We start from the raw sequence: 13,832 nt of genomic DNA on the forward strand, positions 1-13,832 counted from the left end.
CTTTCATTCTTGAGTAAATGCAATACTGTTATTAGTATGAAAAGACAGATGAAGTTTTAGGAGCTTTGAAAATGGTCTAAGAGGATAGCACTTAGAAAATCATCTGTTACTAAATTGTTTTAAAAAGAAAAGCCTTAAAGATGTTTTCTGAGTTTCAATAACGCAAAAGGTACACTTATTTAAGCAGTAGGATCACCTTTCCATTCTTCAATGGTGTGTTCTCTTTCATCCAGCTGTTTGTCGTATATCTGGGGTGGGGGCTGCAGAATAAAAACAGACAATAAACCTTCTGTAATAAACTAAAAATAACTAAACTCTTACAATGCATGAGAATATTTTGCTATTCATTGATTTTAGTGGTGATCATAATCTCATATAAATTGTGGAGTAATTACAGTGGTACATAAGTTAAAATTTCCCCACAAACTTATAAAGGATTCATTTATATGCCAAATAAGCCAGCAGAATCCAAATCCTGAGAGCTCACTTCCCAAAACCGTCTGATTCAGAACTCAGGTGTAAGCAATTAATATTCAGTCTTTAAAAATCAAACAAGACACTTGATTACAAGGACCCAGAGGCTATTTCCTCCATTCGCTAGCCCTATAATAGAACCCTACTAAAACTATCCCAGACTGATAAGATTTTGTTCCATTTTAGACACCTGTGAAAAAGACTCTTTGTTTATTATTATTATTATTATTTTTACATCTTTATTAGAGTATAATTGCTTTACAATGGCATGTTAATTTCTGCTTTATAACAAAGTGAATCAGTTATACATATACATATGTTCCCATATCTCTTCCCTCTTGCATCTCCCTCCCTCCCACCCTCCCTATCCCACCCCTCCAGACAGTCACAAAGCACGGAGCTGATCTCCCTGTGCTATGCGGCTGCTTCCCACTAGCTATCTACCTTACGTTTGGTAGTGTATATATGTCCATGCCTCTCTTTCGCTTTGTCACAGCTTCCCCTTACCCCAAGTCCATTCTCTAGTAGGTCTGTGTCTTTATTCCTGTCTTACCCCAGGTTCTTCATGACATTTTTTTTCTTAAATTCCATATATATGTGTTAGCATACGGTATTTGTCAAAGACTCTTTAATACCTCTCAACAGATCGTACTACTAGTTCCCAGTGTAAAGAAATATTTAGATCTAATCAATTTTTGCGTGTGCAAAGCATCATAAAACATCTTTATACATAGCTGTGTGCTCTATATTTAAATGATTTAAGATATTTTCCCCCCTCAGGCAGAAGCAGCTGCCAGTTCTCTAGAGAGATGGCTCACCTTGAACCCCTGAGTGGCCCCTGAGTTAACCCTCTCTAGGAGAAATGATGTGACAGGACCTTTAGTCTAACATTGAATCAGCATTCCTCTTGCTATGAGGAATTTGGACGTGGAAAAAGAGAAATTTTCACGAATCTAGGTGCCTTCCAGGAAGGAAGGTCTCAGATAGATTCCCTAACCTCTTCCTACCAATGTTTGGACCTAGGGAAATCTATCACGGTGACATAGAGTAGCTCCAACTCAGCTCAAGTAACACGGAAAGAAAAAAATCTCTTGGAAAAATAGAGGTGAGAGAGGATAAGTTGAGGAGGTATATTGGCTAATAATGGCTTCAGGGCAAAGAAGAGCTACGAAATGTCTGGTGTCATGAGACAGGGTCCCAGAATTCATGCTGTCCAACACTCCAAAAGCAGCCATTTTTTGGTAAGAAACTAACAGTTACTCAATAAAGTGACTCAGGTCTATTAGGACAGCATCCCTCAAAAATGGCTGTTGTAGGAACACATCGGACAATATCTTCAGAGACAGCTTCTGACTTCTGTGGGAGGTTCTTTAGCCTGGGAGCAGTACCCTAATACCACAATGGTTCTTCTTTACCGCATGCAGAATCTCTGGTAGCCTGAATCACAACAGACATGAATACTCATCCTAGCCCTAATATGCTGGGGCAGCCTCACATACTACAGAAGTAGTTGGATATAAAAATATAAGACTTTGATTAGTCGTGGTAGGGCAATTTAACACAATACTGAATTACTGAGAAACATCTACTGATGAGGCCAGACATTCCTTTAAAACCTGTGATCGCTACTGGGACAGAAGGCTTTAAACCAGCTACTGGGATTCAGATGTGGCTGACTGAGTAGCTTTACTGAAAGAGCTAAACAGAACAAGACCCCACCCTACCCCATGACACTAGTGAGGACACAGAAACACTGATTATGTAAAGTTAAGGGCACTGGGATGATCGAACACTGCCCCCAGGACCTGACTGAGGGAGGACCTTCTACCCCAAACTATGAAGAACTTCCCAATTATAGGAATATGATGATTTAATGAGTGAATGAGTAAAACAAAGTTATTTTTGAAAATCTGTGAAACTGTCATCTAAGTAAGCTAATGCAAAGCCAAACTCTGGTTATGTAAAGATGCTTCACCAAGTGGTAGGTTTTCTGCTTTGCCTCTTCCTGATCTTGTATAAAGCTGTGGTGAGGTCCTCATCTAAGTGGACCTTGTCCAGGTGCCCCGCAGACCAGTGTGCACAGCTCTCAGAGCTCACACCCCACCCAGAGCTCTGTGCATTGTTGGCGCCTCTTCTAACAATAGACTCAGCTCAAGATCCTGTGTGGCTGACTTCTCCTTGCAGTGGACTTTTCCATTCAAGTTTCAAAATTAAACATGGCTCAAGGGTATAGTTTCTGTCAAAGTTCGTAAATGTTATTTTCTCTTTGCAACAGAACTATTTGAGAGAGGTTTTCCTTGGAGCTTCAGCATACAGCTGTTGCTGATGTAGAAAGCACGAAGTAATAGACTCTAACCACAAGCTACAAAGAAAGAAAGCAAAGTACTGAGTCCAAGATTTCTCCTTTCAATAAACCAATGGGCTGCTTTAAACACACTTGCATTATAGTTATGGTTGAAAGGGGTACATGTTCAGGGTTTGTTTGGGTTTTGTTTTTTTTTAAAGAGAGGATTCAATCACCTGCAGTGGAAGAGTACTTCACATAAAGATGTCTTCTACATAAGAATATAAAATAGTAATTGACCAATAATCCAAAGAGAGTAATGTCATATTCAAACACATATATATATGTGTTCAGTCAGCAATTGTCACATGCAGTGGTCTATAATACTCTCTGCCCCTCCCTGCTAAAGAGAAGCTAGTGGTCTACTGGTCTGTTGTTCCTTTTCCCCACTTTATTAAACAGAAAGGATTCTCTCTTGCTAGGTAACAGTCTAAATAAAAAAGAAATGAGGAGTGGGTATCATGAGAAGGGCCCCAGAGAGTATTTTAGGAGAGTTTAGTAGATTAGAAAAATTTGAGATGTGAGAAAATTAAGGGTGAGAAGAAATTAAGAATAATTTATGGAGAGTTATTAGAGCCTATGATTTGCATGCTTTTGAATATTCTTCGAGACTGGAGATTCCCCTTCTACTATTTTGGGAGATTTGGGCTCTACTTCCCTGATTTAAATTCTTAGAGGAATTTATATGGATTGCATAAACAATAATGGATTAGATGTGCTTTATGATGGCACTATATATACATACACTATTTGTTTCAATTAAATAAGATAAACACATGGCCAAATACGAGTCACTATGATTTAGTAAATATTAGAATTAATTAATTAATTTATTAAATTCATTCATTCAATTAAGGTTTGGGGCACCTAGTATATGCTAAGCTATATTAGAAATTGAGATTTCAAAACTGAATAATGTTACTGCTGACCTCAAGGAGCTCACAATTTAGTGGGGTAAGACTTATGCAAAACAGATAATTAATACACAACATGATAAATAAAAGAAATATGTAGGTGGTATATGGGAGCAGAGTGAAGAAACTGTAACAGAACTGTAGCAAAACCTTTTTCTTTTTGGAGTAGGTGACACCTGTACTAGTTCAGTGAGCAAAAGATGTCTTGGATATTGACAAGATAAAAAGGGAGAGAGAAAAAGATGACTCTAGGCCACAGAAGCTAGAGAATAGAATGGTGGTGGTGGCTGTAGTTGTGGTGGTGGTGAGGTTGGTGATGGTATTGGTGGGAGGTGTGCTTCTCTGCTCCAGTGCACGCACATGCAAAGAGAACTGGAACCAGTTCTGTTATTATGAATTATAACTTATGTGGTCAGAAGTGACAAGAGATAAGAGCCGTGAATAGAGAAGTAGATGGGTCAGGGAAAGGCTGGATCAAGGATGGATTTGGTTACCATGATTGGAATGAAGACTTCTTCATAATGGGAGAGAAACCACTGAAGAATGCAATAGAATGGTATGGTCAAATTTACAGCCAGATTGAAGAAAAACACAAACTGAATTCAGAGAGAAGAGTCAGGGAGCTGCTGGATGATCTAGAAAAAAATTAAAAGGTCTGACTGGGGTAGGGAAGGTAAAAATGGGTAGAAAATATGGATTCAAGAATACTTAATAAATATTAATAAATAAAATTGGTAGAATTTTGTTTTTGATTGAATGTGATGATGGGAAAGAAGAATGACTCCCAGATTTCTAAGCTGAATAGCTGGACAATGGCAATACTAGTGGAGCCAACTAAAAATATAGAATGGAAAAAGGGAAATGAGCCTAAGTGCTATGTTGGCAGAGATGTCTATTTGATAATCAAATATATGATCTGATGTTCACAGGAATGCTGTTGACTAGAGATGTATAGATTTGAGACTATCAGCAAGAGGTGGTTGCTGAAATCATGGCAGTGGATGAGGTCACCCATGGAGAGTATGCAGGTAGGAAGAGTATAGGGCCGAAGTGGACCCCTAACAGACACCAGAGTTTAAAGGTTGACCAGAGGAAGATAAGTCAAAGAAGGAGGATGAGGGGGAGGAGAAAGGAACATTTACAGAAATCATGGAGAATGAGAATATTACAATGTTATAGAAGTGATCAGAGTTTCAAAAATAGGAATTGGAAGTTTCTTGGAAATGAAACAAATAAAGCTTTTGGCTTTCAAGGCACCAGAAAGGCATGATAGAAAACATGCTTCTAAATCCACAAAGGTTTCCAAACCTCAGAATTGCCACCACACCCAGAAAGATCCAGGTCGGCTTTTGGTGGGGTACATCAATACGAGCTAGCACCTAAAACACTGGAACAATACAGAAGAAATATCTTCAATGCTAACATGGATATGGGATATGAATAAAAAAATAAACAAAAAGGAACTGCAGAACAGATTGTGACACTGAAAAAAAAAAAAAGGTAGTTATATGCTCTTAGATCTGCTCTCCCAACTATCTTTGAGGGTTTGATAAATGAAGAACACTCTTCTCCAATTAAGGGAGGCCACTTTCTTTTTTAGAGAAGATACTATATGCTAGGCTCTTTATATATACCCTTACAAACCTCAGGTCAGGAAACTAAGATTCAAAGAAATTTTTAAAAAATATCTTGAAGTCACACAGGGCGAGAGAGAGTCATGGGCATATACACACTAACAAATGTAGTAAGGTAGATAGCTAGTGGGAAGCAGCCGCATGGCACAGGGATATGGGCTCGGTGCTTTGTGACAGCCTGGAGGGGTGGGATAGGGAGGGTGGGAGGGAGGGAGACGCAAGAGGGAAGACATATGGGAACATATGTTTATGTATGACTGATTCACTTTGTTATGGAGCAGAAACTAACACACCATTGTGAAGCAATTGTACCCCAATAAAGATGTTAAAAAAAAAAAATATCTTGAAGTCACATAGCTAATTAATGATAGAAATTTGACTAAAAGTTTAATTTAATTTAAAGAATTTAAAGAATAATTCAGAGCAAATAGTAATTGAGTTGAATCTAAAGTAAGGGATAATGAAACAGTATCTAAACAATATTTAAATCAAAATCTTTATAAAACAAGAAATAGAAAAATAAGCAAATAGGGTGACTGTATGTCTAAATTTGCCCAAAACAGTTCCAGTTTGTACTTGCTGTCCTTGCAGTTATTAATAGCTCTCAGCTCCTTCACTCTTATAAGTGTTGGGATGATAATTATGTGAGCATCCTATATGGCAATGTTGAAACATGCATATTAGGGATCTAAGTTATATGGCAATGGGAGGATGGAGAACACAACTGAATTACAGCACCTTTCTACCACTGACGTCTCAACAATTGCAGCTGTATCCTTTCCTGCTCTAGGACATCATGTTAGCATTTACTTCCATTTTCTCCACTTTTAGGAATGTAAAACTCAGATAAAAAATATGGCTCTTGCCAAAAAAATACATAAAAGAGTATAGTTCTACATAAGAAAATTAGGATTGAGGAATATGGATTTTTGGGGGCATTCTCTTGAGTTCTTACTGCTGGACTTGATTTCTTGATGAAAAGATCTTTTTAATCAGTACCTATTCAAATTCCTAATTGATTCTCCCAAGGTGGAAGTTGCTCTCTCTTGCGACTTCATTTTATATCATATATTTAAGTGATACTTCTTTACTAAGTAAAATGTATGAATTTATTCTTTCCTTAATCTTCAAGATAATCCTGTTTTCAACAGCATCATAGAATGTTAGTGGTGGAAGAGATCTGAGAGATTATCTAGTGCCACCCTTGTTCAATCTGCAAATGAGAATATGAAAACTCAGATCATTAAGTGATTTGTCCATGGTCATAGAGTTAATTAGTGGCAGACTTAGGGATAAAATGTATGATTTCTTATAAGAAAAGATGGAATGAAGGAATCTTAGGGTTAAAGACGTGCTAAACTGAATAATTCAACACTCACAAAAGATTTTCATTAATGACAAATTTGAGCCTACCACTCTGATTTCTGCTCCAATTTTCTGTCAGTCTACACATGTAGCTAGACTTGGCAATTATCACCCAAGCAGTCAACACATATTCTGAAATGCTTTTTGTTAAAATATTTTGGACAACATCAGGACCTCTACACATATGAAAGAGATGAGAACCAGATATGAAAAATCTAAATTGTACATAGTTGTTCCTTTTATTCATCTTTGAGCCCTGAATTAACATTTTTTCCATATCAGTCATGTTCTGACCATATGATAATCATCAAGATGTTGGTGTTTGTTTTCTGTTTCTTTTATCCTAATTAAGCATACAATATGGTTTTGTTCTACTTTTTCTCTGTGCGTGTTTGCAGTCTTGTTGAAAATGCCAATGAAAGCTTTAAATAGCATTGTCTTTCTGTTTGTGCATTCTCTATTAATTCAGCAGCTGGATCAAAGAAAATGATATTATGTCCTATTGAAACACGCTTTGTTTTTTCTTATTAACCTTTGCAATTTGAGGATTGCCAAAAGATGTGTGATTCAACCAAGGCTTCAACCAAGAAGACTGAATTTTAGTACAAAGTTAAATCACAAAATCTGTTTAAGGAAACGTGCAAAATTCAATTTTAAATTTCCCTGACCCTACATATATAGAATAAGTTCTCCAAAAGTATTTAAAATTTCTGATGAATAGAACATCTTAAAATTTTAACCTCCTGATTGGAAAATAAACATTTATATAGAATAATTTTTTATATAACACTAAATATGTTTGTTTGCCTCTTTCTTTCTTTCTTTCTCTCTTTATTTGGCTAATGACACCATTTAGTACGTTCTACTTTTTTCTAAAACTTTATATTCTCTGTAGTACCAAGAACAGTTCATTATCCACAATGAGGTTCAATGTTCACTTAACAGTCTTACCAACAATCTGCCAAGTTAATAAAAGTATAATAGCAATACATACAATCATCAAAATAATTGACTAAAAATAGTTATTTTTCAGTGTTACAATGTTTCTCTATTTTGTGACCTTACTATGCAGTAAACAATGACTTGGTTTCCAATCACCAAAAATTTAATTGCCTCTAAAAGTAGACAAAGAGAAACTTGTAATACACATCAGTTGATTTTTAAAAATTGTTTACACAGGTTTTAGGAAGTATGTCTGTGCTCTTGAATAGAAATTAAACTATCTAATACTACAGATGAAGCAAATGCCCTTTAAAAGTCTGATGAGTTGAAAGTACTCCACAATAGGGGGATAAAAGGTTAATAAAATCTGTCTCTGGAAACTAATCTGATTAATTCTTCTTCTTTTTTTAAGTTATCTTGCATTGGGTCCCCAAGGAGGGCCCAAGAAGGGGATTCATGTGCAGGTGATCATTCGAAGAAGTGTTCTTGGGGGCATCCTGTAAGGGAGGGAAGGAGGACGGACAGGGAAACATGAATGACACTACAATTAATGACCTTAACAAGAACTGTTTTGGTGCAGAAGTCAGACTGATCTGTGTGAAAGAAGAAGTGTGAGGTAAGAAATATGACTTAATGACAACTTATGAGACTTAGGACTACTTATGAGACTGGGTAACACCACTGAGAAGTATTTTGCAGGGGGTGGTGAAGAACTGAGAAGCTTTGGCAATTTGGATTTGAAGGGGACTGAGGGAGGCGTGTAGAATGACTCCTAGGGATTTGGTTCAATCACCTGGGTGGAAAGTAACGCCATGGTTTGAAAGGTGTGATGTGGCGGGGAGAAGGAGTCGGTTTTGGGTGACAGGGGATATGAGTCCAGTTCAAAATTCAACATGTTAATTTTGAGATACCAATCTAAATGCTAGTTATTGTTAGATTTATGGATCTGGAACTCAGGACGGCCATATGTAACAATGCATAGATTTGAAAGTCATTTGTAGTAATTAAAATTAAGGGTTGGTCAAAGATACCAAAAATTCCCATGGAAAAAAGAAAATAGGGCTATAGGAGAGGACTCCTGGGATCCCCAATTCTAAGGGAGGAGAAAACAACTCAGACAGCACTGCTGACTGGAGAACAGGAATTCTGTCACCACAGTAATCAGTGGGGAATGTATCAGAAAGGAGGACATTTTCAGCCTATTCAAATGGCAAAGATGCACAAGATACCAATATTCTTTGGACTTGGGCCTTAGGAGGGCACTGGTGATCTTAGAGAAAGCAATTTCAAGGCTTGAGAAATGAACTAGAGTAATTGTGAGTAAACAAAGTCTAATTCTTTACAGAAACCTGGCTATAAAGGTGGAAGGTACTTCCATTGCTAATAGTGTAGTAAAAAAAAAAAAATAACAACTTTGATTCTTCTTTAAAATGAAGGCAGCTAGAGCATGTTTATCTGTATCATCACCAGTGGAAACCGAAAGATAGGACACACACAGGAAAAGAAGAGACCCACACGCAGAAAAGAAAGACCATATGTAAAAAACAACTGTATACTGGGTTTTTCTGGACTTTGTGTAACTGATTCTATTACAGCTTTATCACTTTCATCCTCGACATCTTCAGAATCTTAGTACCATACATACAAAGTTGATTTTCATATATTATCTCATTTAGTCCATATAACAACCCTCCTCTTCTAGGCATACAACTGAAGTACAAAGAAATGACACAACCTATCAGTAAGTGGCACAGACAGCATTTAAACCCAAATCTATCTGAATGTAAAATCCATGTTTTTTGCATTTTCCACCCAACTATAGCTTATAATATAGTTCATGGTAATTTAACCTGTTGAAATAAGTACATTTAAAAGTCTTCTTAACCAACCAAAGCAACAGAGAACAACAGGGAAAAAAGTCAATGCTGTCTCTAGCTGGAGGAACCCTCACAATGCTATTAATTAGTATTACGGATATAAATTTCAAAGTCCACTCAATAGAAAGGCCAGTGTGTGCACTGTATTGTGATGCTGCCACCTTGTGGTTGGAAAAAAGACAAACATTAAGTATGAGTTCATCACTTTAATCAAATTACTCTCACCCATGGGTTCTCCACTTTGGTTGCATGTTGAAATCATCTGGAAGTTTTAAAAATGCTGATGCCTGAATCCCAGCCCCAGAGATTTTTATTTACTTGGCCTGGAGTGAGACCTGGGCATCAGGATATTTTAAAACTCCCCAGGTAATTCTAATGTGCAGCCAAGATTACGACCCCTGTTCTAACTCCTATACAGTAATCAAAGCAAGTTTTGTCATTTGCCTAAATATGCTTCATGTGTATAGATAAAAGAGAAAATATTCAAGAGAAAGTAAATGATTTCCTCTCAGTCTTCAATGATATCTACTTCTTGGGAGAAAAAAATGTTTTGTAAACAGAAATCATCATGTGCTATGGCTTTGAAGAACAGGAACAGAGAGATTTGTGGATTATAATCAAAGTGGACACCAGATTTGTATCTCAATCAGATTCAGCCTTTGTCAAAAGAGAGAGAGGAGAACTCTGAGTTTCTTGAATAAGTCACAGAACTCCTCACAGGAACAATGGAAAGAGCATGGAACTCAGAGCACCCTTGACTCTGATACTAGGAAGACAAGTGACCTTGGGCAAGTCACTTAATTTGCAATGAGTCTTAATTATCTGGAAAAAGTTTCACATGCTGCTTTATTCCAGAGGAAACTAATTTCAAATGTATAACAGGTAATTCAACACACCTCTCTTGAGAACTTGCAATGTGCAAAACATTGTACTATACTTTGTTACATTTGGAAAGCACTAATGTTGTTTGGAGACACCACAGCACTAAGTGACCAGAGGAAATTTTTAAAGCTAGTGATGCAAATTGTAACTATAATGTAAACTGAATGTAATTTAAAAACTTAATTTAATAATTTAATAATGTTCCAATAGCTTAGCAAGGAAGTTAAATTCAGTTTTCTCTATTTTTCTCTTCTATTCTACAGCTTTCTCAGATATTAGGTCACAAATTTATTAGCTTTATACCATTAAAAGTTTAATCATTACTTGAAAATGGAAATTCTCTTTACTGCTCTTTGGAAGTTAAATTTTTCTATGGTTCTTTAATTGAAAAGGCTGAGTAATTGCACCATCAATCACCCAGTGTCCAGGTCATAAATCTTTTTTTTATTCATTCATTTAACATATATTTATTAACCAACTACTATATGCTATGTAATCCTTGAATCCTACCACCCTACACCTTAAATCTAATCATTTATAAGTCATGTTGATTGCTAGCTTCTAAAAGTCTCTTAAATCTTTTGCCCATGTCTATTCTCAGGCCACCATCAGTTCTAACCTATGTTACTACAGATTTATCCCCCTGCCTTCCATCTTCCTTTTCTCTACTCCAGTCTCACTTTGCATATAGAGTGATCTTTCAGAAGTTCAAATCAGATAATGCTGTTGTTCTGCTTGCTAGGTTTTTTTTATTTTTAATTGAAGTATAGTTGATTTACAATATGATATTAGTTTCAGGTGTACAACATAGTGATTCATAATTTTTATAGATTATACTTCATTTAGAGTTATTATAAAATATTGGCTATATTCCCTGTGCTGTACAATATATCCTTATATTATTTACTGTATATATAGTAGTTTTGAATGGCTTCCCTTCACCCTTAGGATAGAGTGCATGCTCCATCATGTTTTCCTTCCTTACCTGGTCCCTGTTTGCCAGCCCCAATTTCTCCTTACCCTTCTCCATTGAGTAACCCCCAAAGATCTGCAGCTCTCCCAACCTTCTCTTGACTCTGAGTTTTTTAGCTCTCTCTCTCTTTTTTTTAATTTATTTATTTTTGGTTGTGTTGGGTCTTTGTTGTTGCACGTGGGCTTTCTCTAGTTGCGGTGAGCAGGGGCTACTCTTCGTTGCGGGCTTCTCATTGCAGTGGCTTCTCTTGTTGCAGAGCACGGGCTCTAGGCACCCGGGCTTCAGGAGTTGTGGCTTGCAGGCTCTAGAGCGCAGGCTCAGTAGTTGTGGTGCATGGGCTTAGTTGTTCTGTGGCATGTGGGATCTTCCGGACCAGGGCTCGAACCTGTGTCCCCTGCATTGGCAGGTGGATTCTTAACCACTGCGCCACCAGGGAAGCCCAACTCTGAGTTTTTTGCACAACACTTTCTTCTGCCTTTTTTTCCTTCATTTGGATAATTCCTGCTGTATCTTTCATGTTTCTTTTTAGATATTAATCCCTTCAAGGAGCCTGCTCTAATTCACATTACTGAGTTGAGTTTTTTCTATGTGCTTCAATAAGCTTAAAATTTGGACTACTTATCACTCAACATTTACTGGTTTTACTTCTCACAAGATTGTGGGGACAAAGTCTTGAGGACAAAGATTGTATCTTCATTCACCAGAGGCTAACACTCTACATAGCATACAATAAATATTCAACAAGCCTTCTTTGCGAAGATAACATCTGAGCAAAGACTTAAATGAAATAATGGAGGGAGCCATGTGGATTTATATCTTTATGATTTAAAAAAAAAAATCTGCTGTAAGTCTCTTCAGATTTCCCTGGAAATAAAACAAACAGACAAGGGATGCCACTATTTCTTATCAATATGTGTATAACTGGTAGTACACATCTGGACTACATTTAAATGTTCCGTTACATACCCAGTCCTTATATTTCACCAAATCATCTAAGTCAGATTCTGTGCCAAATACCAAAATTCTGTCTACATCTCATTCTCCACTATCAAACAACAACAAAATTTCACCATTTTTAGGAAACATAATCATCATGAATCAGGTAACCATTTTGGGTTGGAGGGAGATGGAAGGATCTTGATTCTTCTTTTGCTTCCAACTTCAAATATTGTGCAATAAATTTGGTAAAGATAGCGTTAGCGAACAAGCTGTTTTATTTGAATTACTTAAAGAATCAGTAATTAATGCTCTCTAAGACTGTTGTGAATTACTAGCCACCTCTTTTATATTATCTGTTACTGGCACTGAAACCAAATTCTCAACCAAACTGTCAACCACTTATTTTATCTTTTGCGGCAAAGGTGACTTGCGACCAATTTAGCTTACGACAAAGGTACCAAACAGATGCACTCAGTAGGTAAAGCAGAATTTCTGCTCTCAAGGAATATTAGAGCAGTGGAGTCAGGGAGATAGACCTAAAAATGGATTATTTCAGCATAATATGTGATATGATGATGGCATGTGGAAGGTTCTAAAGAAAAAAATGTTAACCTAAAACTCTGAGAAGCAACAGATTTTATTGCAAGACTTTCCATGGCAAAAGGCCATATTAGCCTCAATCATACATTATAGGACAAGAATAAGCTAAAAAAGAGCTAGAAAAACGTTCTGGGCGAAAAGTCAGCACAGCGAACACAAATATTGCTGAGTCAGCCTGTTAAGACCATGTGCCATTTGCACCTCTGCCCTACAGTCACAAAGCTGAAGCAAAAGGAGCAGGGGAATAAAAAGACCTTCAGCACTCCTATATCAGTCACATGACTCAATAACAATTCACACCAGACATTAACCAGAGGAGATCATACTCCTCTAGTTAATGTAAATGAGTAGAGTAGCCCCAGGATAAGAATCCACAATGAATAAAGAAACATAGTTACAGAATTAGAAACTCTACCAAGGAAAACTGATTTGCCTATTCTTTACTGCCATTATAAGAATACTATTGCATTTTAACATAAAATTTAGTATTTTTTCTATTCCAAAATATTTTATTTAAAAATATACACTTTTGTTTTTGAATTTTATTTTATTTTTGTATACAGCAGGTTCTTATTAGTCATCCATTGTTTTTTTTGTTTGTTTGTTTGTTTTGCCATACGCGGGCCTCTCACTGCCGTGGCCCCTCCCGCCCCGGAGCACAGGCTCTGGACGCGCAGGCCCAGTGGCCACGGCCCACGGGCCCAGCCGCTCCGCGGCACGCGGGACCCTCCCAGACGGGGGCACGAACCCGCGTCCACCGCATCGACAGGCAGACTCCCAACCACTGCACCACCAGGGAAGCCCTAGTCATCCATTTTATACATATTAGCATATACATGTCAATCCCAATCTCCCAATTCATCACACTCACACACACACACCCCCACC

The 13,832-nt window shown here is 37.2% G+C and overlaps 1 protein-coding gene across 15 annotated transcripts in view; it reads right to left on the reverse strand.

Annotated features, from left to right (window-relative positions):
* Nucleotides 1-13,832, reverse strand: part of MAPK10 (mitogen-activated protein kinase 10) — a 623,441-nt gene that overhangs the window by 17,535 nt on the left and 592,074 nt on the right. For all 15 annotated transcript variants that reach the window (XM_067736530.1, XM_067736535.1, XM_067736531.1 and 12 more), the window contains one exon: nt 197-260. In XM_067736530.1, coding sequence (XP_067592631.1) covers nt 197-260 — 64 coding nt within the window. The remainder of the gene's footprint in view (nt 1-196; nt 261-13,832) is intronic.

This window comes from Pseudorca crassidens, chromosome 4, assembly GCF_039906515.1.
Source record: "Pseudorca crassidens isolate mPseCra1 chromosome 4, mPseCra1.hap1, whole genome shotgun sequence".
NCBI classification, from domain to species: Eukaryota; Metazoa; Chordata; class Mammalia; order Artiodactyla; family Delphinidae; genus Pseudorca; species Pseudorca crassidens.